The 25,781-nt window shown below is 42.6% G+C and overlaps 2 protein-coding genes across 3 annotated transcripts; both read right to left on the minus strand.

Annotated features, from left to right (window-relative positions):
* Positions 1 to 211: 211 nt before the first annotated feature.
* gyg1a (glycogenin 1a) lies at positions 212 to 12,826 on the minus strand. Of its 2 annotated transcripts, XM_035421249.1 has the most exons (8): positions 12,669 to 12,826; positions 10,641 to 10,776; positions 10,009 to 10,183; positions 9,024 to 9,186; positions 4,581 to 4,707; positions 2,642 to 2,864; positions 2,097 to 2,147; positions 212 to 1,511 (listed from the first exon to the last, which is right to left on the minus strand). In XM_035421249.1, the coding sequence occupies exons 1-8, from the start codon at positions 12,673 to 12,675 to the stop codon at positions 1,347 to 1,349; spliced, it is 1,047 nt and encodes a 348-aa protein (XP_035277140.1). In that variant the 5' UTR covers positions 12,676 to 12,826; the 3' UTR covers positions 212 to 1,346. The 2 variants fall into 2 exon arrangements, with proteins under 2 accessions (XP_035277140.1, XP_035277141.1); XM_035421250.1 differs by lacking the exon at positions 2,097 to 2,147.
* Positions 12,827 to 15,239: 2,413 nt separating this feature from the next.
* LOC118230825 (type-1 angiotensin II receptor-like) lies at positions 15,240 to 23,018 on the minus strand. The gene is made up of 2 exons (XM_035424199.1): positions 22,613 to 23,018; positions 15,240 to 18,299 (listed from the first exon to the last, which is right to left on the minus strand). The coding sequence occupies exon 2, from the start codon at positions 18,236 to 18,238 to the stop codon at positions 17,159 to 17,161; it is 1,080 nt and encodes a 359-aa protein (XP_035280090.1). The 5' UTR covers positions 18,239 to 18,299; positions 22,613 to 23,018; the 3' UTR covers positions 15,240 to 17,158.
* Positions 23,019 to 25,781: the final 2,763 nt, after the last annotated feature.

Here is a 25,781-nt window from a genome sequence, read left to right on the forward strand (position 1 = left end):
GTAAAGAATCTGGACCGTGCCAGTGGTGACTGTGGGCAACAGCCCCGCATGGCAGCGCCGACTTGGTCCTAGCAGTGCCCAGGGAGGGAGTTGGCAGGTTAACTGCTATATTGCATGCCAACTTAACACAAAAAAAAACATTGTTTTGGATGGGTACAACTGCCACAAACCGTAAATTCTATCGAAGAATCTAAACAAAATTCATCTAAAATGCTGGCAACCTTGTTTGTTTATTGACAAAGTACCTTCAGCAGAACAAAGTACATTGAAAGTGACAAGACAACAGCGTTCACAACACTAGTCTTTTAATTTTGCAGATACAGGGCCAGTGCTACAAGCAAGCTTAAATAATCCAGTAGTTTCATTTTTCTCCCATAAGGGAACTAAAAACAAGAGCTAGCTGAGTGTACAGTGTTGTACACACTGACTTGGGGGAAGACCAGCAAAATATCACACTTCAGTCCTCCAAAAACATGGAGTGTAATGGCCCTAGTTTCCACACTGTGAAAGGAACAAGTGTTAGGAGAAAGGCAGAGGGTAAAAAGCTTTGAAAGGAGTGATGGTAGCAGGTAAGGTGCGATGCAAACATTAGGCTAAAACTAAGGCCACTGTCAACTTTCTCTGAGGGTATTCTATTGCAGACTTTGAGGACAAAAAAAAAAATTGCATTTTTCTTGAATTTAAACCGGGTAAAGCAATACAACAGGTTTCCATCAAGCAGTTTGGTACAAACATGCAAAATACTGTACAGAGGTGTTCACGGTTCAAGGCTTGGGACGTGCTCTCTCTTGATCCATATAACTCACAGAACAGGACGACGCAGGAAAACTTACAGGAACTTACTTTTATGTAAATCCTGTTTAAAAAGGGGATTTCACTTCTCTCCCCCTCCAATAGCTTCTAATGGGAGCACTCCTCTCGCCAGACAGAACACATTTCCTTGCAGTCTGGATAACTGAATGTCACTTCCTACTCAACACGACGCAACGCTAGGTGTAAGCCTAGGTTCTGTAACTGATGTCCAATTTTGGCAAATTCTTGCCTCTCAGTATGCGAGTATTAGAGAGAAAGAGGAGGGACTTCTACATACAGTACAGTATACCGCGTAGTTGCATTTTGCTGCTAAGAATTTTAAAGACATTTATCCATCGTAGCATCACCTCCACCAACATAGTGGAGCCAGCAGGAAGATGAATGCACACTGTATTGAACCATTTTTAATAAGAACCAAATGTGGTTGACCACCTGAAATTTGACCGCATTCCGTGTTTGCCAAAAGCCTAAATTTGTGTAACTGCAAATGCTTTCTAGATGCATTTTTACCCTCCCCCACCCCCTTTCCCTTTTTAATTTAGGAAAGAGTCCAACTTCCTCTGTATGTTTTCAAAGCTGTCCATGCCCATGTAGTCTGCTTGGCCTTGTTCCCACTTCTGCTTGCGTTCTTCTGAGGAGATGGTGGGGGCTGGGGGTGGCGAAACGTGGATTTGGGACACCCCGTGATGAATTTCGTCCTGAAAAGAGGGGAGGGAGAACGGGGTAAATACAGTCTCAAATATGGACTTCAACACCACATAGCATTTATTCACCAGTTTTTTTTTTTTTTTTTTTTTTTTTTTTTTAAGATAAGCCATGCAGCACAAGCCACCTTTACCAACAGTGGTGTTTCGTTGCTAACAGACAGCTTCCCTAGCGCAGGGTGGCACACCGTGAGCGTAAAGCAAATAGGGCGAAAGGGCGAAATGAGGAAATGACCCAGCCCACACCGTCAACTCTGATCGCCACCGGTTACAGTCAACAAGTTCACCGAACAACCAAATCAACAACAAGCAGGACCGACAAGAAGCCAAAGCGGTACATCAAATGCGCAACTACGTTAAACCCGGGAAAGGACCGTCTTCGGCTTGGCGAGAGGCAGGTTTGAGCTCCGACACCAAAGCAGAGCCCCGGACATCCCTTTGCACACATTGCTTTGTATGGAATGGCCGACCGAGCGCCGCGCTGGGAATTCTTTTTCGGATCAGTCACCACAGAGCGATGTTAGAGGCCTCTTGAGAAAAAGCTCAGCCACAGCTAAGCATCAGGCCTTTATTGCATACCTTATAGCGGTCACAAGTGACTGCTGGAGGAGGAGAGGCCGTTTCGATGAACTGCGCCAGATAAGGAGGGGAGCACACAAAGTCAGACTGCAATCAATCTTCCCTTCAATCAACCAGTCCTTCTGAACAATAATTAACCACTTACCGAGTGCCCTTGGAGGGGGTCGACAACACAAGATCAACTTAGTTTTTATTGTCTACCTCGCTTTGTTTAAATTACTTGTGGTTTATCATTACAGATCATTTTTATGGGGAAAGGACAAAGCTCTGAATTAATTATACAATCCATAATTATACTCTATTTTGACACAGATGTTTTCCAATCCGTTTTATGAATAGAACTTCAAGATTCAAAAGAGAAATGGTTTCACATACTGGGTTTGGCTATGGCAGACTTGTACGACAGTTTAAACCAAACAAACTAGCACAGAGACACTCCGCAAAACTTGAGTCTTCATGACCAGTCCTGCCCCCAACCCCGCCATCCCGTTGAAAAACGGGGGCTTTCCTGTTCATATTACCAGTGGGTTTTCTGGGGTACTCACTGTGTCCTCGCATCCAGAGTAGAAGGGCTGGCTCCCATACTGTTCCTTCATCATTGACAGCACTGTGCCAGAGTAGATGTCCCACCACTTCAGAAGGTAGTCGGGGTGGAGCGTGGAGGGGTCCTGCGAGTGCCCCTTGACGCTCTTCGTCTTGGCGTCGTACGAGTAGTTCCACGGCTTCATCTTACCCAGGAAGTGGACCACTTTGGCGTCGCTGCCGTACCTGTGAACGATTCGCAAACAGCGGCCCTGAAGAAGGATGCCGACAAATTCCCGCGTTTAAGGAACGACTGCAGACCTATGGTAGCCAAAAATGCAGTACTCATTTAAGACTCAGTCAGCGTCAGAAATCAGGGGTCTAGCTTGCCCATGGAATTTTAAATGCACAATTTCAAAATCTGCGTTTTACACCAATTAATGTGTTCTGATAAAGATACTTTTTGACATAATATGCAAACTTACAATAATAACACAATGAATCTACGTTGTTAATTTTTTATGACACTTGTAGCTGAAGCAGGATGAAAAAACTACAGATGTTTTGAAGTTTTGATCAAAACAAGCAAATATAAAAAACGATTTTATTAAAATATATATTAAATATATGCAATATTTAATATATGCAATTCAATATATATATGCAATTTCTGTTGTAATTTATTTGTGCTGAACAAGCTAGCTAGAGCGTGACATCTTGTTTTGACTTTTCATTCAAATCAAGCACTTTCTCTTCAAGTCCTGCAATGCCACCAATGGCTGTGTAAATATTAGGATCAATACACAACACAAATGTCAGACACAAAGACGACTGGCTCAAAGAAACGTGGAATTATTCTGTTGTGGTTCAAAAAAAAATAAATAAATAAAATAAAAAAAATAAAAGAAGAATAATATCTGAATTCTGTCATTGTGGATGAATAATAATTTAATACTAAAAATAGAATAATGAATTTGGTGTTCACAGCCAAGACCATAGTCAACCAAGGTTGAAAAGAAACACGACGGCACAACATGTATACAAATATAAGCAGGTGTACACGGTATACTATACAGCATGGCGCTTCCAATTACTGCTAAAGGCCCTTGTGTGTTTGAGAGAGACTGGGACTCGTGCTTGTGCTCACGAGTAGCCCGTGTTTTCATCGACGGTACAAAACACGTTCACCCGCTTCCTCTCTCAAACACCGCTGCCAGGAGAGGCTATAACGGTCTCCTAACCTGGGGCGATCACTCACTCCACAATAAGCAAGGCTTTGTTTACCGGTGAAGCGAGCGGAGGGGCGGGGGCTGGCTCGCGAAAGAGCCTCGTCTGTCTGCGGCATAAAAGTCTTTAAATACAGCTTTCTATTTTGGGAAACCGCTGGGATCTGTTCTCTGTAGGCCCGGAGTGGATATACAAGAACAGGGAGCCAAGGCCCGGGACAGCAGTTGGTCCCTGTCGCCCCGAGTAACCCGACACCTCGTGCGAGCACGCGCCCAGTGCGACCTTGGATCCGTTTTATTCTCTGAACTTTCAAGCGCAGGAGGGACCGCACCGCGTCTACGGTCCAGGGCTGCCTTATCTCATTAGCGCAAGCATATCATAAACTTAAGCAATGAAGGCACTTCAAATAATGAATAGTGAGACCACACAAGCTAACAAATAAAAATGTATGGACATAGTTTATCGTGTACTCATTGAGTTTAGAGCAAACATATTATACCTTGCGCAATGACATAAAAACCTAATACCGCTCGTCTTCATGATTGCATAAAGGAAGATTGAACAGCAAAGGAATTAGTTCTGTCAACACGCCCAGCTCTAATTATAATTTATACACAAACAAATTCAAGATTTTGCTCAGATCTAGAGCCAATAAATATGTGACACACCCTCTTGTGTGTGAATAGGCCAAGTCACAGGGAGAAAATTTTTTTTTTTTTTTGTGGTGACACTCACTGCTTGAATGCTGGGAGATAAGAGTAGATGGCTATGCTGCTAAGGTTGTAGATGAAGGGAAGGTGTTTTGCGATGTCCGCAGTCGCCCAGTTGCTGAAAAAGCTGTTGAGAACTCCCTGGTCCCCACCTGCAAACAGAAAAGCACCCCATTATTAATGCAAAACGTGAACAAAGAAACAGTTTACCAGTCCATCTAAGGAGTGACCAAATACATCAGATAGAAACACTGTAAAGATGGACAAGAGAATGAACACCCTCACATATACAGGAAGTGGGTAGTATTTCACAAACTTCCACAATGATTTTTAGAGAATGAACCCTGTCTGAAATACTAGCTCACTGAATGCTGTAAAGGTTTTGTTGGTTAAACCTCAAGTAAAAATTGAAAGTGAAAAAGAATACTCGGTAGTACTGCGCAAGGGGGGATAAATGTCAGTCAGTGAACCAATAGCGCAGACAGTCATCCACGGGAACTGTAATCGTGACATAACCAGCCAGCCATAGCCCCTGTGCTAAGTGTGGAAACCCCCCCCCCCCAGTCCACATGGCTGGGTTCCACAGTGCAGCAGACAAAACCTTTATGAGAACACTGTGCTTCAGTGATCCACGCACCTGGGACACCACTGCATAAATACCGTGGGCTTGGCTTAGCTGGCACGCTTCCCGAAAATGGAAGCCTTTGAAAGTTGCAGCCAGCGGACTGACGAGGGGAAGCATCAGCCACTTAATGCCATTAACACAGCGTGGATGGCTTTTGTTTTAATAAATCAATAGAGTAATGCAAGAGTGGCCGGGATGGCCAGTTCTTTTCAGCACTTTATTCCAAGTGCCCCCAAGTTAAAGCACAGGCTTATTTTTGGTTTCCATTTGGAATCTTGGCAACCACAATGAGTGTACCCCAAAAAAGACTTCTGAAAGGGAAAACTCCCCCCTTCTGCAAAGTCCAACTGGGGTGAGGGTCCAGCCCCAAATCTGGCAGGGTGAGAGAATGTGAGGCCAGACATCCTGTAGCCTTAGTCCCCCACACATACAAAGTATGGCATGAAAACGGAGCCAAACTTGGGAGGCAGTTGCAAGCAGAAGGCCAGCCGTCCGCTGCTCTGGTACGGGAAATAGAATGCACATTATCACACACGAGAAGCATGGATCAGAGCAAGGTGGGCCGATTGATTTGTGGAGCACTGGCTTTGCTCTAGACATTGCACAGATGACCATTCTTCCAGGCCTTTTAAATCGGCCACAAACCCCGACAGCAATCCGGGGAATCTGTCTGCAGGCACACAGGGCGTAATATATGCGCATTAATTAATCTACAGTGGCATGAAGGGGGAGGGGCAAACAAGAGGGCCAAACACTCCTGCCAGGCTCTGCCAAAGACACACACACAAAAAAAAAAAAAAAAAAACCTGAAGGACGGTCACCCCGGGAAACGATTAGTTTGCTTCTTCGGGGCCCTTTGTGACCCAGAAATTCTGAACACATGGTTCCTGGCTGCCACAAGGCTTTCAGGACGGCCAGACTTCAAGTGTGTAACTAGAGACAATGCATCGAAAGATTTGCCCACTTTCATTGAGTAAATGCTGGGAAATCTATATCTTGAGACAATAGTAGCCTTTGCATAGTGGGCACAGCTCAGCATGCCCAGGGACCAAGAACAGGCGTTTCCTTGTACTTTTTCAGACTGCTTTTTCTTTCAGTGAACAATGGGCCAAATATGAGATGACAGAACAGTGATGCCAAAAGTTACTGATGTGCAGAGCAAAAAGGTTGCAGTACACAATGAGAGTGGCTTAAAGCCACAACGGGAGTGGCTTATTACAAGTGGCTTGGGTGACAAACATTTCACACATATAGATGTAGATATGCCAAATTCAAATTGTGATCAAGCAATCAAGTAAAAAAAAAAAAAAAAAAAAAAAAAAAAGACTTACTACTACAAGGATGACTACACAGCTATACAGACCTAGACTTCTTGTGACAGAGGAGTCATGTTCTGTATTTCAAAGCCTTCAACAGCAGCCTTCAACCACTGTCTGATTTATCCTAATTGAGAGACAGAGCATTCCACCAATAGGCACTAGCTTTTTCCTGTAATTGTGCATGGACTGGAGGGCGTACAACTGTCCAGTTGGATGAGTGCATGTATTTTAGCTGACAACAAAAAAAAAATCCTACAACAAAATAACATTCAGTATTAGCTTAAGGCATGCTGACCAAACCATGTTTTAGAGACCTTGGACTTTGCTAGCTTACTGTAAAATGGGGCATGATATTTTTTGTGGACACGCTGGAGATGCTCATGCAAAACGTGGCTCCAGATCAACCGCGATGCGAATCACGCGCTCTGTATAAGGCGGGCGGCTGTGACCGCATTTCCAAAATGACATGCGGTTACTGATCTGCGACAGGGTGAATCGCTTTAATGGATGTGTGCGGGCTATTTCCAGCACCAGGGCTACGCAACCTGCGACACCTGACCACGAACGCCAGCGTCCATGCGAGAGGTTAACGGGGTTCAGAAACACGAAGTCCGGAGAAGTAAAACGAGAGGGCTACACGGACAAAGACGTGGTGTGCGCTAAAGTAGAACACACTAGAGCACACAATACATCAGCCACAAAAACATAAAAACCTAGGCTGAATCAAATGCGTTGTGTGACACTTGCAAATTTAACAGAACAAGATGCATATAATGACAAAATGTCATCCATGTGATTCTGGCACTGAAATATTCCAGCAAAGAAAATAAAGCACTACAAGAATTTCCACAAAAAAATCTCAGTTCCAGCGCCTCTATAAAGGAGCAATGCTTGTGACTGAACTTCAAAACTCAAGAATATTTTCAGCATCACCAGCTGTAGATTAATTATTCTTATATTCTAATATTTTAAGTTAGCTTACAACAGATAAGACTCTACTGGCTCCATTCGCCTACTCAAAAAAGGAATTGTATACAGTGTGCGCATATTTTCTTTAAAATGACACATAACCAAAACTAGGAAAAAACTCATACCAAAGTAGGACTGTGGCATCATGCACCCAACTTGAAAGATGACTTTATGGAAAGGGCCTGTGCTTATAAAACACGACTAAAAGCAAGGATTCAGTGAATAGGCTTTTTGTGTTTAGGGAGAATCGCTGCCAAATTCCTCAAGCAGCTCTGGAATACAGTCTGGAGACTTGGTGCCAGAGTGCCAGGACTGTTATGCAACATCAGCTGGGCCCATTACAGGTTTGTGAAAGAAAACAAGGCTGGAAAATTTAATTAAGCACCGGAGAGAGAAAAGCGTGCGTGATGTAGATCAAGCGGAGGTAGGACTATCAAGTCTATAAAGAACCAGCGGCTGCCTGTCAGTGCCATCGAGTATGTGGCTATTGCAACATGGGATTGCTAGGTTGCCCCACCCCGCAAAGCATCCCAAAATAACTACCGGCAAAGTACAGGCTGGGGGAGTGATGGGAGGGTCACAATGACAGAAGGGCCTTGTATTTGAGCTCACACCTCTATAAAGAAGTTACTTATAAAACTGCCCGTGTAATTTCTTCATAACTTAAGCCCATGTTACAGCACTGAAACAGCCAGCCAGCGCCTTAGAATAGTCCCAACACCACAACTGCATTTGTGAAACACCCGATTGTGCAAAAAATTCACAGTTGAAATGGTAAAAAAGTGTTCAGAAATCCATCATTCATAATGCTGACAATGGGTACCCACTACACCCCACAGTGGGTCTGGATCTCCATAGTAATGTGACTTACAACCACACGGTGAACTTAACTGTAGGACACCTATTTTAAAACACACATGCACTTATCGTCGTTATTTATGGAAATATCTAACCCTAAGGGCACACATGAAGGACTCAAAAGGATAATCACTACATTACCCATCGTTCTTTCCATAAACAAGGATAAGCACATGTGTTTAAAAATAGGTGTGGCCTACAGTTCAGTTCTCTAAATCACAATTTTATCAAGATCCAGACCCACTGTGTGGTTATAAAAATCACGATTTTATGGAGATCCAGGCCCACCGTGGGATGTAGTGGGTACCCATTTTCAGCATATGACTGGTGGATTTTGTAACACCATTTCACCATTTCAATCATGGGTTGTTTGTTAATCGGGTGTTTGAAATGTGGGCAGTCCACACATTTGACCACTAACTTGCTTATTTTCCTTCCTGTGCTGGTTAGTTACTGCGTTGCGAGATGAATGACGTTCTAAACATTGCGTTACAAACATCCTGGCATAACTTTTCCTGGGGCTTACAGGGTATGCCAGAAGTAAAAACTTCAACAGTCTATTAAAGAGGAAATCTGAGGAGAAGATCATTTTCATAGCGCTATGGCATGTTCAGCTAAAGCACAAGTTCTCAGTGCAGTTCACCCCCCCCTCCCCCCCCGACCCCACACACACACACAATGCAAATGTCAAACTGACCATCGAAGCTGCCGTCCTCAGTGCAGAGTCGGATGAGCTGCCTGTAGGTTTCGTTGGAGGGCCGGAACACAAACACGCCGGAGTTGAAGCAGTCCGGCCAGCCAGGGTCCGGAGCTGCGGACAGCTCCTCGCGATCAAACAGCTCGTCCACATTCGACAGTACCTGGAACACGGACCAGAACCACACTTAAGACTCATCCCTTCTGATATCCTGCATAGCCAACCCCCCGACTCGTCCCCCCACATCACACAATTGATGTTTTTTTTACATTTATAAATGCAAATGAGAAAGCTCATCTAGTACTAAAAAAAAAAAAAAACTTGCTAAAAAAAAAACAAACTCAAAACTATTAATTTTATTTGTTGTTGACAAATCCAGATATCCTTTAAGGCTTTGTCCGTTCTGAAATATACATCAGTAAGTTGCCTTACAATTGTATATTCAAATTAACATGAGGCTTCCAAGTCGAAGGTAGCAGCTCTTTGGAAGTGAAGCCTCCATTGTTAATGAAACTGTATTATAGCATGTTCCAACATTTACTTACATACAGAATAGATTCAAAAGCACATTGAATCACATTTGTATATTCCTGGTATGTTGAACCCAACACCTTTTCAGTGATTTCCTTTCTCACAGAATCACACTCTGTAAGAAAGGCCCAACCCTGTTCCTGGAGATCTACTGTCCTGTAGGTGTTGACTCCAACCCTAACAAAGTACACCTTGTTCCACATCTAGAGATCACGCTGAGCTGCTAATTAGTAGAATCAGGTGTGTGTCAAACTAGGGTTGAAATGAAAACCTATAGGACGGTAGACCTCAGCCATGCTCTAGGCGATTTCTAATGTGTCATCACATTCTTTGAGAGTCCTTTCACACCATACCTGATCTTTTATATTAGGCACATACACAGTACAACCTGGACGAATGTTAATTAACGCACACCATGTGTCATGTGTTGCGCGATTCAAGGCCGTGCGCTGACCAGTGTGTCGGCGTCCATGAAGACACATTTGGAGTAGTGCGTCAGTGTCCAACAGTGTAGCTTGGTAAAGGTGACACCGAGGTCCGGCCTCTTCATCAGGGCCAGATGGGCAGAGTCTTTGCTATCCAGCAAATCCACTAGCCGGACCTCATCATAGATCTTCTGAAGCACTTCCCTGTGAGAGGGGGGGAATGGAAAAGAACTATTTGCAGGCCAATTGATTTTACAACCAATCTATCATCCCTGCATAGCAGAGCTGACCGCTAGCATAAACATTGTGCAGGACGTCGTTTAGGACCACAACCACTCCTGAGCCACACAATTTATTTATAACAATATTTTTAACAAGAGCACTTTAGGGTCACCAAAACCAGCAGGGCCAGCTCTGCTGTGTAGGCCCGTGGAGCATTTGTTTGGAGTCTCTACCCTCTTATCTGAAGCACAACACCATTATAGCAAGCCTGCTTTACTTAGCCAGCTCCATTTTAGAGGGCCTTACTGAAACGGTGTACACAAAGCCCCACTTCCCCACTCTCATTTCCCTTACCATTTAAATGTGTGTGTGTGTGCGTGCGTGTGTGTGTGTGTGTGTGTGTGTGTGTTCGGAGGCTAGTCTGGGATTTGAACAGTACCTGGCTGGTTCGGTCACATGGGGGCCAATCAATGCCACCAGATTCCTGGATGTTTTGTGGGTGCGCAGGGATCTGCCAAGCACCATCGCTCCCTTTGCATAGTTGTCATTGGTGGCCAATGTGACGAATGCCTGGTCTGTTAGAACATAACAAATGTGCCTCACTTAAAGCAGGTAATGAAAGCACAGAAAGTCTTACACAGCCCCCTTGCTGCTGTAAACTGGCATGGGAGGTTTGCAGGAGGTGGGGTGGGGTGGGGTGGGGTTACCCCCCCCCCCCCCCACACAAAGGAAAGCCTATATTTTCCATGTAGGACTCGTAATACGAAGGGAGAAAAAATGAACACGTGTATGTATGTACAGTACAGTATGTCATATCTCCATTTTCCTTGTGCAATGAATGAACACACCCACTTAACAGAATGACATGAAGACATGTCAAGAGCACGCAAAATGTCTAATGGCTTTGTCCCCTTAATCCACTGAAAATGTGTAAAGCTGTATTTCTAAAACAATTTGCTTCTGTAAATGGAAATAACTCCATGACTTAAGTCTAATTTTAAGTTTCTTGTGTAGTAGTATTAATACTCTCAGGTTACAAAACCTGGCATTTGCCCACTACTGAAATTCCTTTATTTGACAATATAGTGCTTGTGCACAGCTCATCCTGAGGGCTGTTTAAATCACACCAGTTGAGGTCCATTATAAAAAGTCAATCATACCGATTTGCTGAACTGCCTGATAAAAAAACTGTTATGCAAAATTATATATTTATGTATGGAGACGTCTTCTTGATTTTGTTTAACTATTATGCTATTACACAAACTCAAACGCGGGAGTGTTTTTAACAATCATCCATCTTCAGCAACCACAGTTTTAATGATGTAAAATTAGAATTAACCCAGCAAAATGCAATAGTATATGAATAGTTAACATGTTGCCTCGGCGATTTACTGCTCCACACTAGCCCATAGCGTTGTTAAAATGACCTCAGGGGCGAAAACACAGACCAATACCAATCCTATTAAATTAAAGATTTGTTTTTATTAAGATTCGCAGCGTTTGAAGAAAGTATAGCCTGCCCTACTTGTAGGCTAGAGCAAAGTAGCTCACAAGAACGTGGAACAGGCGAAAATGTAACGAAAGCGTAGTTTTTGCCATGTTTCAAGCATGGTAGAAGTTCTACTGCCTGATTTCTCGTCTCCAGCCTTCTAGATTCCGAGAGCTAACGTACTGAACGACGTGACCTGCAGCATACGTGAACTTCCAAGAAAATGTCAGGCTCGAGTGACGTATGTTAAATATATATCACTTACTTTCAATAAGATACAGGAATACAGTTCAGGCCTCCGGTGGACAAACAATATTAGGCCCACGGAGCCGACTCAGTTCTACGTGAGATACAATTACAACTGAACTACTTAAATAAATGCAAAAAGTTCGCTATAGCCTCTATGGGCAAGCAACTGCCGGGTACAGGTGAGCGCATGCTCTTACAGAGATGGCTTCTACCGTTTCAACACAAATTGTGGAATAAAGTAAAATATACATTTCTGCTTCCCAATAATCTAGCCTTTCCTCTGTAATTGAAGAAGATCATGCCTGATCTGTAGTGCTGTTTGGCTAAACAATAACAGTAGCCATTGCAACAGGAAATATATTCTGTCGCAAAACTGCCTGTGAAGAAATAGCAGATAGCCCGGAGTAGGGAAGCTGCTAGGCCCACGCCTCCTATCGGGGATTTTAAATCGCTGCAAAACTTACGTATGTTATCATTCACAACTACTAACGAATACTGGTTTCCTTTCGACAAAACGCAGACCTCCATTTTATTCGTATATGCAATGCAATACCATACTTGTAATTAATAACACAGTGTAAAATGCGTGTGTTCCGAGGGCGTGCAGCTCCGTGCAATAGGCTACGAACAGGAACACAGTGTCCGTTTGACCATTAAATGCGTGACATTACAAGCAATACGCTTCAACAGAACGTGCTTTTCAATTTTATTTTACTAAATTTTACGTACCTGCCATGATTCGTATGTAGTTAAAGCTCCTGTTCGTAGTCCCACACTAAAACGAAGCAGCCTTATTCCCCAGAAAGAGCACGCAACGAAGACAACGATAAATTTATAGTAGGAGGAGGACTCAGTTGATATATTCAGTCATGTGATCACTTCGGACACACACACCCCCTCTCATAGAGCTGCGTAGCCTATACTGTTTTTCTGTTGTAGTTGTATACATTGTCGCAAATAACGCACATATCTACAGCTTATACATTGGTTAATATCATGATTAATAACCTACACGTTAATAATCGCGATACTTAATTGTTTGATGCTTTTTCATCAGTTATTGTGGAAGCATTAGGCACGTATGGAAAGGTCGTTATTTTTACAGGCAGTTTCACTGCCAATTTCACAACAAATATTATGATCATTGTTCTCAAAATAAAGACTTTAGGCCTATTTAGTGACGGTTTATGCAATTTGAATTAGTATAAATTTCAGACTTTGTGAAGCCTGGGCTAGTATAGTGTTTGCTCAACATTATGACTTTTTTTATTTGATTGCTACAAGCCTGATTGCTTCATCGGAGCCATCAGATTTAGCCTACTAATTTAAAGATGGAACTTTTAAGCAGTGGCGGCGTGCCCATTCAAATTAAGAAGTGGGCACGTGCCCCCTGAGATTTTTATTTTTATTTTTGGCCTCCAGCAGATATAAAATTAACATTTTGTACCCGTAATTTGTAATTTCCTATTTATAGCCTACATGATGATCTCAAGTCAGAAGTATTTTTCTAAATATGACTGAGAACATACTTTGGTAAAACCCTAATCCCTTTTTCCCCATGTTGCTAGTTCCTCCCTCGAGTAAACTGGCATCAGATATAATAAAACCGTCACAATATATTTATCTCAGTGGGAGTGGGCTGTACACATAGAACTGTACCACACAATGCACATTAGGTTAACGATATTTTAGCATGAAAATATAGGGGACCAAGGATTGTGACTATCCGTGAAGCTAGCAAACTCCAGTGGATACTCGCGGTATTGCTGTTCAGTAAGCCTCTGGTGCCAAAAAGCAAACTTCCCCATCGAAGTCCATTTAAAACTACAAATTTACCCCTGCCAAATTCAAGCCGCAATATGTAGGTTTTGAGAAACGAGTGAGAGAACTAGATTTTGGAGGGGGGAAAAACCTTCCACCCTCTCCCTCCAAACGCTCCAAATCATGGAGCATTGATAGGAGTCTGGTGCAGTGGAAACGTTCTCTGAAGTGATGAATTATGCTTCACTGTCTGGCAGTCTGGCGAAGGAATCTGGGTTTGGTGGAATGCATTGTGCCAACTGTACTGGCCCGAATAGTGGCAACTGTAAAGTTTTGGTCGAGGAGGAAATATGGTCTGGGGCTGCTTTTCATGGTTTGGCCTAGGCCCCTTAGTTTCAGTGAAGGGCGATCATAATGCTACAGCATGCAATGGCATTGTAGAGAATTGTGTGATTCCAACTTTGTGGCAACAGTTTGGAGCAGGCCCATTGAGCATGACAGTGCCCCTGTACATAAAGCGAGGTCCATAAAAAAATGGTTTACTGAGTTTGTTGGGGAAGAACTTGACCTGCCTGCACAGAGCCCCGACCTTTACCCCATCAGACACCTTTGGGATCTGTGACAACCATGTCTTCTGTGCCCCTCAGTTATAATGTCAATAAATTACTTTAAATCATTGTTTCCTAAAGACCACCAAAGGTATTTTGGCAAAATGAACTGACCTGAGTGCTGTCGATCTTTATGTGGTTACAGAGTGCACATGTAACTACATCATTCCCTGACATCATCAATCGTATTTACTCCCCCAGTAAGAGACCACCTTGTGGTCCAAAATGAAAATAACACTGCTGGTTTGAATTCCTTTTATTTGTTGTTATATAATTGACCGTGTCTTGCGCCTTGAATAAATAAATCAAATAAATCAAATGCCCTGTCCAAGAAATTGCAATTATAGGCAGGCTGCCATGCCTTTAGATATAGGTAACCAAATATGCAGGCCTGCTGTACAAAGGTAGCCTATATACCTGGCTGTAATAGTACTAGTGTGTCTGTATTCCAAACACTTTCAAGCCACAAGCAAACCATAACGTCTTTCATTGGATCTGGTTACATATGGAATGATACAGTCTCTAGAGTAGGGAACACCCATGACAATACATGGAGACCAGCAATAGGCCTATTTCATCCATTTATTCCCGGTTTGTTTTGTTTGTAATGATAAATGTACTGGGATGTGCCCCACATCTCTGTAGCATTGTTGGTGGGGAATATCGAATGAGCTGTCCATTTCCTTCAACCCAACATTTGAGGATCCAGGAACAATCATTCAGGGAACAGTTAAATCAGTGTGTAATGCTGTTGATTTTAATTAAATATTGAATTAAGTATCACTTGTGATGGCTTACACAACCATTTGAATTCATTTCAGTTCGCATTATACAACCTTTCACCCCACATGAACGCACTTCTAGGAAGTAAGTAGCCTACCAACAGCCATGATGTGGCCCTCAAACCAAAACAAAATACATGCATTCCCAATCACTGTGTGGAAATATTTATTTTAATATATTCATTTATAATGGAATGTACACGTACAAAAAATAAAATATTTAACAAGACACCAGCACATTTTAAACATCACATATTTCACAGACTGCACTCAGAACTAACGGGAATACACAGGTGAGGCCTGACAAGTTCAACAGTAACTTTTTACAGTAAAATTCACTCCACCTAGGTTTAGAATGATGGATATTTCCTTAACAAACACCCAACGGTGACTAACAGAGCTTGCCTTTAATTTATTATCCATTTATACAGCTGGATGCTATACGGATGCACTTCAGGTTCCAGTCTTGGCTCAGGGGTACAAAGGTAGCAGCCTACCCCCCCACCCCCTGGAATTCAAACTTGCGATTGCAAGTCCAGTTCCATAAGAGTTCAAGTCTAGTGTCCCTTGTGTCCTGTAACATTTCATTTCTCCCGGGTAGGTGATGCAATGGTCAGTGTACAATTAATTTCCGTTTTGCTCAGCGGTTCACCGATAAGCCTCATTTTTAATATTCTAATTGAACCATAATCATTGTTCCATAAAAGCCCTTCAGAGTCTTCCTTTAATCAGTTCTACGGTAAAACCAGGCAAAATATAGCGATGTGTGCATGTGAATCGAAGACTGAAAACACGGAAACAAACATTCACCAGTCTTGACGACCAAAATGAAAGTTATTATTACCTTATCACCTGGGTTTACTCCTCCCTGACTAATGAGGTGAAGTAGTACCTATGTAACATTTGCACAGTCATGCACAAATCACTGACATGTACCATGGTCAGTAAAAACACACACATACACACACACATATATATATATATATATATACACACATACACACACACACAAATTAAGTGAATTGAACCACATTTCAATCAAAAGTGTCCGTCAGCTCCTCATTCAGTTTCACACAACGTATTCCCTACATACATCATTAAAATAGAAATATACGCAAGTAAAACAGTTTAAGCCTTCCAAATGTAAACCTTTCAGGGAAAAAGATTTGTGTCAATCAGACACATTTTTATGTCAGGGACATAAAGCTACATACCATTTTGTCTGGCAGATGTTGGATTTGGACAAACAGAACATTCCTATACCCAAAGTAACTCGGACAAATGTGCACTTTCTGACTGAAATGTTCTTGTCAGGACTTACAGGCGATGAATTTACAGCCATGCCTAGTTTTTTTTCAGACCTCACAAAACATGTGTTTGGTGTGTGGCTAACAATGTGTGTTCAATCCATCACTCAAAATCTCAGGACAACACTTTGCTGTTCTATTGAATCTAACCACGCACTTCCTCTTGACTTAATCAAGGTAATTATGTTTCAAACAGAAATGAAAAGATCTGTAATTTCATCAATAGCATTTTCTGTTTTCTGCCATTAAATGTACATCAAATCACCACAGATAATAAATTACTATAAGTTATAACTTCATATAGCAATCATATAGACTTTGAAATTTGGGAACAAAAAAAAAAAGAGTGGATCTGATATTGGATGGGATTTTCCATAATCTCTCTTCCGAATCCAAAATAAATTATAATCTGGGAATTTTAAGATTACATTGAGGCATACAGAGCTTCACCCTTAAACTGCATGGGAGCTTCCCAGGCAGAAAGGAATTTCTCATATACTGTATAGGTTTCTTTGCTGTTCAGCACCAGTCCATTCCCCTTTTTAACGGCTGGCCTGAAGTCTGTCAGGTACTTCACTTTGTGCCCCTTTCTCTAGGTTAAGTTTGCAGTGACCTGGCAAAAGAACACTCTTTTTGCAGTGACATTCAACACAAGACTTAAGCACGCTGCAATGCCGTTGGATTCTGTAATGGTGCAGCACTCCTCCAAACCCCCCGATTGTACTGGGACAGGTGTGCAGAGTGTCGCCAATGTCCTCCCCTCACTTGGCGGGCTGCGAAGAGGCGGCTTTGGCAGAGGTGAGGCGCAGCGTCTCTGAGGCGCGGTAGGAGAGGGTGCTCATCTTGGTGGTGAGGCTGGGGTGGGAGTGTCTGGGGGCGGAGCCGGGCCCGCACCTCAGCAGCCGCAGGAGGTTCCGGCGGAAGTTTCGCCCCACGAAGCCGTACAGGATGGGGTTCATGCAGCTGTTGAAGTAGGCGATGCAGATGGTGAAGGGCAAGGCGGTGTCGATGATGTCCAGCGTGGGGCAGTTCTCGATCACCTTGAGCAGGGCCAGCACGTGCATGAAGTGGAAGATCTGGTGCGGCACCCAGCACAGGAAGAAGGCCAGCACCACGGCGGCCAGCATCTGCAGCACCTCGTCGCCTCGGGAACGGCTGCTCTGGACGCGCCGGGCCTCTAGCAGGGCCCGCCCAATCAGGCAGTAGCAGGTGACGATGATGACAAAGGGAATGAGGAAGCCCAGGACGCTCTTCATCAGGCCTATGGCCACCAGAACGTGGCTGAGCTCGTGCTTGTCCAGGGTGCCGCAGACGGTGGTGTTGGGGTGGTTGATGGTGAAGACGTCGCGGCTGAGCGCTGTGGGCAGGCTCAGCAGGAAGGCAAAGGCCCAGATGAGGACGCAGGTGATGCGGGCGTACACCACCGTCCGCCGCTGCCTCGACCGCACAGGGTGCACGATGGCCAGGTAGCGGTCGATGCTGAGCGAGGTGAGGAAGAAGATGCTGGTGTAGAGGTTGAAGATGGTCAACCCTGCGCTCGCCTTGCACAGGAACCCGCCAAAAGGCCAGTTGTAGCCCATGGCGGTGAAGGTGGCCCACATGGGCAGGGTGATGAGGAAGGTGAGGTCGGACACGGCCAGGTTAAGCACAAAGATGTTTGCCACTGTCTTCAGCTTCATGTAGCAGTAAATGACGGCCACCACCATGCTATTTCCCACGATGCCGATGACAAAGTTGCAGCCGTAGACAACAGGAATGAGCGTGTAAATGTAGCTGTGTCTGCCGGATGTGTTGCAGGTTATATGGATTCCCTCCGTCCTTCCCACTGTTAAGTTCTCCATGCTGTACGATAAGCAAGATCCCACTACTTTGTACAGGCCAAGAAGAGATGCTCACAGCCTCCTGTACAGAACACAGCACAGTCAGGAATGTAAATCACGATCCCAATGTTAATGTGTATCAAAAACAGCAATGAAACATACACATCCAACGTTGGATGGATGTTTGAGGGCGACACATTAATAAAAAAAAACCTGCACACAATGATACTGTTTCCACCATTTATTGATAACATGTCGCTCTGACGTGGATCTTTGTCAGGTCAATCAAATCACAGTGTTATCATGCATACAGTACTTAAAAATGGTTATGATTTGGATACAGTCATATTTCAATTAAGGTGTTTACATTCACCATGAAATAAATGGCTGTTGAAATTTATTTATGCTCAGAATCCAGAATTTTCCTGCAACTGTATTATTTGCAAGAGATTTTATGCTACATTGTGTTGTTTTTTTCAATCTTTAAAAAATAACTGGCAACCACACAAGTCCTGACATTAGTGTTTCTTAACAAACACCTCAAAAATTGATAAATAAATCTGTCTAAGCAAGAAAAGTGGATTGGAAAATGACAGGGGACTGACAATGTCATTCAAGAGCGGTTACCCAACTGATGTTACTGGAAGGTGAGTGGGTGGTTTTCATAAGGCACATCAGTGATGTATAATAATATGTAAATATCATGAAGCAGTATTAATTCCTGTTTAAAAATAAAATGCTTATGTCATTCACAGCAAAGTTAAAAAGTAATACTGCCTCATAATACTGTATTATGAAGTAAAAAAAAAAAATCTAAATGTAATAATTTTAGAAGCTCTTAAATTACTGTTGGCCCCAACACTGCCTAATGGCTAAACCAGCTGACATAACTTCCAAACAGAAGTGTGGTTTCTAACCATTCCTGAAACATGCCAAGTTTCTACTTTCGTTACTTGTAAAAAGGTGCATCGATGTGTGCAAAATCATAAGTGTCAAAATGTTCCTGATGAAACTATCTTCTTTACTGCAGTTTACTTGGTTGGTTGTTTTGGGGAAAAAAGAAAAGCTGTCTACATTTGATTAAAGTTCTGATTTGATAAAGTTCCTTTCAGCAATTGTTCTCATTTGTTGACACAGAATTAAAACACATTTTAGCTATTAAGCACAACGTAGCAACAACTCATGCCATGTACACCATTCCACTAAATAGTCCAACAATTTAGTAAGCTTTGCACCAAAATGCTAATTAGAATGGATGGCTTTTGTAACGCTAGATAACATTTCTATAATAAATGTTAATTATTGTTTTATAAAGCTCATTCAATTTTATATAGATGAGATCGTGTATAAATCTAGGTAACTCAAATGCAATGTTTTCTGTACACCACTAGGTGGCATCATATTTCTTGTTTTCAAAAGAAAACCCTGAACCATTTCGTGCATTGGTGGCGTTGGTCGTATGCATATTCTGCTCATGTGGCTTTGTACGTCAAGGTGATCCTAACTGAACGGAAAACGCATATAGCTGCATTATTTATCTTATGTCCGTTTCAACATATTGTGTGGATGTTTAGCAAATTGACCTTTCTTTATCTACATTTAATAAAGCAAGAAGAATTTAGGTCGGAGTTGAACTTTTTCTGTTAATTATTAACTCGCAAACAAATGCATGGGTCATTTTTTTCTCATAAACACAATTCAGCTAATCACCTAAATTATCTTTCCAGACTGCGTTTTGTTTTACACATGCATGTATTTGCATTCAAAGTTAAGGACAAACCTTGTTTTAATTAATACAGGCATAAGTAACATTTAGCACAAGGTTTTACCCCGCTGAGTACAGCGGTATCGCTTTTAAATAAGCAAAGGAAAGATGGGTGCCGTTCATAACTGTTTCTGGCTCTTGTCTTTTGTGTCAGAGAGCAGCAGACTGGATTGTGTCAGTAGGCCATTCCACCCAGAATGTCACGGCTCTGAAAATCCGTCTCTGTCTAGAATCTGCTGTTAGACAGAATGTCCTTTGAATGATAACGGCCAGATTGCAAATACTATTACATCGCAGTACCCCGACTATTCAATTAATTTTGTATTATTTCGGCATTAGGCTAAGCTGCGCTGAATTTGTGCAATATACTTCTTTGTCCGGGGTCGCAGTACATCGTCTTTCAAGAAAATTGCCTGGCCTCACGGTAAATGCATTCTTCTGAAATCACTTCCTGCATAAGCTACGCAAAGACATTAGTTGCAGATGTAACTGGCTGTGGCAACCGGGACGACGTGGGTGCCAAGGGCAACACTATCCTCAAATATCATTTGTTGAATTTCCTCTTTAGAACCTGGCTGCAATAAAATACGATGACACAGATGTCACCTCTTTAGATTTAAAAGTGTTTCCCTTAGTTAATGATTATGGCAGGCGTGGGTCGTAAATTGCGCTGGTTAGGGAATACGATACTAGATGATCATTGTTTTCATTTAAATTCTAAACATTTCTCATGCTCTTCCAGTTTTATTTTGTCTTAGCTATTTTCCACATCCCATTGACCCCCCATTGACTTGCTTATGTCTTTTTCATGATGTCAGAAAAAGAAAGCCAAACACTTGCTCTTGCATTGGTCCTGAATGGCAGACCAATGACAGACCATTATAAACCGTTTTCCTCCCTTTTAATGTTAAAGTTAAACAATTCCACAGGTAAATCAAATTGAGGTTTGAAGGTTAAATGAATAAAAATAATATGTAATTGGATGATGAAGCTCTTCAGTTTTTGTTATCCAAAAGATTTGTCCTAATATCTGTCCACAAATAATGCCAGGCCTAATCCAATTCAAGTAATGCAATTTTGGAGAAAGTTCACTAAGTAAGCTGTGGCCCTATAGCTGGTGTTACCAGTAACAGGAATGTAAACAAGTACTTGACTGTGAATGGAAAACAATTATGTGCTAGGTGCTAGCCGATCAATCACAATGCATTCAGGCATGGGCACGGGCCGTTGTGGATTACACAGTTTTCTTTCATTCATGTTTCCCTCCCGCCAAAACGTGACCTCAAATCACTTGTTAACCCCGGTGTCCTGAATTGCTGACTGAAAGGTACCCTTTACAAAAGTACGAAACTCCGGACACGGTGGGGCCACCACTACGTGATGCGGAAACTCTTCCACTAACTGATCATCGCAAACTTATGCAGCTTGACAAACCAACACCGTTGGGACAAGCCAAATGACTTGAGCAGAGCTAGATTATTTTGGATCGATACATTAGTTAATGCTTTGATTCCTTCAAGCCCAGTTATTCATGGATCTTTTCTTATGAAGATGCAGCAGAGGAACCACATCAGATATCCAAAAAAGAAGAACAAAAAGGAAGGAAACGCAGCATGAATCTATCGCTCTGTTCACCAGCATTTAGAGCTGGGGTACTTCCAGATCTACTCGTCCCGAGACAACAATAACTCACGAGCAGAATGTCACAAGCATTTCTCCAGACCCGCAGATGGTGAGAACCTCAGGAGAAACCTAATGGAAAACAATACTACGCCTTTGGAACAATGTTCCTAGCTAGTCAGCTCAGATCTTTCCCCACTCTCAGTCTGAACCACAACCAAACACATATGCTTTTAATGTATTTTATGTGATGCGTGGAGCAACAAGACCTTTAGCGGTTTCCTGAGCTCCGTGACTGCTTGATCAGATATATATGTAGATGCAACTGGGCATTTTTTAGAAAAGGAGGCACCACCGTGCTCTCAGGAAGGGAAAGTTGTGACCTTGTGTTGCGTGAGTTTTGCAGATTTACCCCCCGGCTCCATAGAGTCCCCAGTGAATATAAGAGTAGATTTTCTGAGATTCAGGAATGATGTTGGTAAGGAAATAGATATTTACCCCAAGAGAGGTTACTGGGAGTGCTGAGTTACAAACATTTTCCAGAATTTTCTTCCCTAAAAACATTCCAAGTAAAAGTCCTCGATCAACTTCAAATTTAGCTTCAATGCAAAAGACAAACTGTCTGAACAGAGGCCAAGATTGAAGAAGTTCTATTCCCAAAAGTTTGGAACAACTTCTTAAAAGTTTTTTTTCCCCCTACATTTTATTTATTAGACAACAGAAATATCCTGTGAGTGAATTGCGATGCTATTTTTATTGCTTGTGATCCGCATGTGTTAGGAAATCATTTCACATAAATACTGCATGTGTGCATTGAATGAACAGTAGGCTATCGGCTAATAACAAACAGATGTTTGTGGACTCCACTGTGAACAGCTTTCAACGAAAGTCCAAATGGGAAGAATCTTTGCACTACACAAACACTTGAAGATGCAACCAAAAAATGAACAAAATAATAACAAGAATAATAATAAATGACCATTGGCTGATTGTGGCCGAGGTGTCCTTACCTGGGGGTTAAACGGCAGCTGTCCGGTGATGTTTTGGAAGGATGGAGGTAAAGTGAAGGAGAGAGAGAGAGAGTGAGAGAGCGAGTGGGGTCCAGCTCCCCAGTGAAGAATGAATCCAAGTTTGGCCGAGCGGTGATGCTGCCAGGCTCACGCACACACACGCGATGTGCGTGCACACGCACACACGGCAGAGGAGCGGTCCCCTTCAGTGTATCAGCCCCTGGGCTGCGGGCTGTGACACCGCTGTCTGTCTCTCGTCATGGCAAATGTCCGGCTCGCCTCTTTCCACTCTCGCTCTTATACTTCCCTCCCGGCCCCTCTCTGTCCCCTGTGTGAGAGTGGGGTGGCTCAAGAGACTGTATTAATAATACCAAAGTGTCCTGGACATAGGGTCAGAGGGAAAGCGGAGGAGGGACTGTGTGTGCGTGTGTGTGTGTGAAAGAGAGAGAGAGAGAGATTGAGAGAGAGAGAGAGAGAGAGAGAGAGAGAGAGAAGGGGTGTGAGAGAAAAGTTGGGGAGGTGAAATTATTTTAAATCCACCGCTCATTTTATTCCACTTATTTCACTGCTACCCTCATCCACATAAGCCCACATGAACATTAGATGACACATGAAAGTGCTAGTGCAAAATCATCATGAACAAGAGAGTAAGAACAACAAAAAAAACAGCATTCAACAGGTCCGTAGTTTGAAATGTCATTCCATAAAACAATGCTCGGCCTACAGAGTCATCCTGACTGAATAAATCCTGAAGAATTTTACACACATCTGCAAATCTTTATACCAAATATTTGTTAAAAAGTATTAAAATGTGAATATCAAAGTTAAACACAGAACAGTCAAACACACACACACCAGAGCATACTTTCAGAATCCTTTTTTAAGTGTGCTTATATTGGCAGATGACCGCATTATCACTCCTGGATACTTGACACTGCCTGAATATGATTATGACTTTCAGGGGTTAGCCAGGATCAGTACTCAGTTGCTGAGGTGATGGGGGGCACTGTTAGCACTTTCACTGAGTTAAAGAAGAGAGCTGCCTGAATTCTGAAATGATCTGCCGAGGTTCTAGACCAAGGGCGTCCAATCTTATTCGAAAAGAGCCTATGTGAGTGCAGACTTTCGTTTTAACTCAGAACTAAGTCACCTGATTCTACTTATCAAGGTTTTGATTGAAGACCACAATTTGTTATTTAGTTGAATCAGGGGTCATAGTGCTAGGCTTAAAGAAAACCTGTACCCACATCAGTCCTTTTTTGGATAAAACTGGATACCCCCTGTTCTAGATTGATTTTTCTGATTTGTAGAATGGGTCCTTGAGTCGTGGGAGAGGCCCGGTGAATCAGTGATCGTACTCAGTAGTTCTTTCCCCAGGAAGGCCTGTCAGCACCTCTTGTGTCAACAAGCAGATGAGTTTCTTCCTGTCCAGCCCCAGCAAACATGGGCCCTGTTTAGCACTGATATTCACCACAGGGTTCCAAAACGGCAAGTTAAGTATAAGATGTTGGTTTGCATCTTTAAAAAAAAAAAAAACAAACATATTTTTAGATTAGACCCAAGATTTTGTTTCTCTCTATGGAATGTCCAATTTAGGCGAATTTCAGTGCCTCAGCATCCTGTGACAATTCAGGAGAGTGCAGACTAGCACACTTTTCACTCTGCAGTCCACTAGGCAAGCAATGAGTGTTTGCCAAGCAGTACATACTCACAGACCCTAAATGATCTGACAGATACCCTTTCACACAATGATCTATAAAAAAAATCTAATATATTCAGCATGTAAGTAGTGAATATACAATGTTGAATCATGAAGGCATGCACACACACACACACACACAAACACACACATGTACACATCAGACCCAGGCTGCCAGTCTGATTAGATCACAGGTGTCAAAGATACTGTTAAGTGTATGATGAAGGGTCATATCTGTAAAGTGGATTAAAATTCAGTGGGCCGCTACCGTGTACTAGAACACTGTGCTACTCTGCTACTGCTCCTACAACTGGTATTACTTTGATCATTAATATCAAAGTGTTGGCGCTCTTCCTATTACCGCTACACTAAAAATAGTACTGCTTTTACTGCACTGTATTGTAGCTACAACAATACGGTTGCCATTACACTGTAATGTGTCAAAAGAATAAAAGCCTGACATTATTACAGGTGTCACTAAGAAAGAGATGTTTTGGCAAAGGCCTTTGTGTGCTATATTTAAAACAGTGTCTGATATAAACAAGAGAATAAAGGTGGAGTCCTTAACAAAGGAAGACATCCGCCCCCCCCACCCCACCACCCTACCCCCCACTGGGCTTCATTACCGTATTCCTCGCTTCATACTGACGCAAAAACAACACCGCCCTTTTCTAAATGGGACGCCATAATGAGATAAGGACACAACAAAAACTGCGTGGCTTCAGAGGCAACCTCTCTCTCCTGCCACGGTGTGCGAGCTGGACCCGGCGCGTATCGAGCGCAGATTCAATCCGTGTCACTTAGAGACGGTCTCTCAGACTGATTTTGGCTTCGCACAAGGCACGCCAGGTGTCCCGGTGTTGCTAAAATATGCTTATTGCGCGATAAAACATTTGGCAACCTGGCAGGGGTTCAATCACGTCTATCAGACACTGAGATTGCTATTCTCATGCATCGCTCTTTCAATATTCTCTGTTACATCTGTGGCTGCCTTCTATCTCCAGGCTGATTTTCCCACTGGCAGCATTTGCGAGAGTCTAGTGCTGTGCTTTCAGGTGAATATGTGAACGTGATTACTGTTATTTACATGCAAAGTGCAAAATTACCAGCAGTGTCTCTCCTCCTGTAGAGAGATGCTAAATGAACGTAAATTATATATTTTAAATACTGTATTGAATTGTGTATCTTTTCAAATGACTAACATCATTACAAATTTGACCTCATGTCTCATGTGACCCCCCCCCCAATAAAGTAATAATAAAAAACCCTATCATGATCTGAAGACTGTTGTCTTGGAAACAGGATGTTATTTCAAAGCAGAACAACAAGACATAGTTACATCAGGCACAAAGCAAAACACAGATGCTCCTGATTTCTGAGAAGAAGCATTTCCATTTTAATATTTCACTTTTTTGTTAGAAGGAAGCTTTTGTATAAAGACCTTTGTCAAAGAAGGTCTTTTTCCTGTTG

Source organism: Anguilla anguilla, chromosome 6 (assembly GCF_013347855.1).
Source record: "Anguilla anguilla isolate fAngAng1 chromosome 6, fAngAng1.pri, whole genome shotgun sequence".
Classification (NCBI taxonomy): Eukaryota; Metazoa; Chordata; class Actinopteri; order Anguilliformes; family Anguillidae; genus Anguilla; species Anguilla anguilla.

Coding starts and splice junctions, on each gene's coding strand:
- LOC118230825 (XM_035424199.1), bottom strand. CDS start 18,238: ATGGAGAACTTAACAGTGGGAAGGACGGAGGGAATCCATATAACCTGC.
- gyg1a (XM_035421249.1), bottom strand. Junction 9,187..10,008: donor TCATGGACGCCGACACACTG/GTCAGCGCACGG, acceptor TCCGTGTTCCAG/GTACTGTCGAATGTGGACGA. Junction 1,512..2,096: donor TCACTTGTGACCGCTATAAG/GTATGCAATAAA, acceptor CCCTCTTTTCAG/GACGAAATTCATCACGGGGT.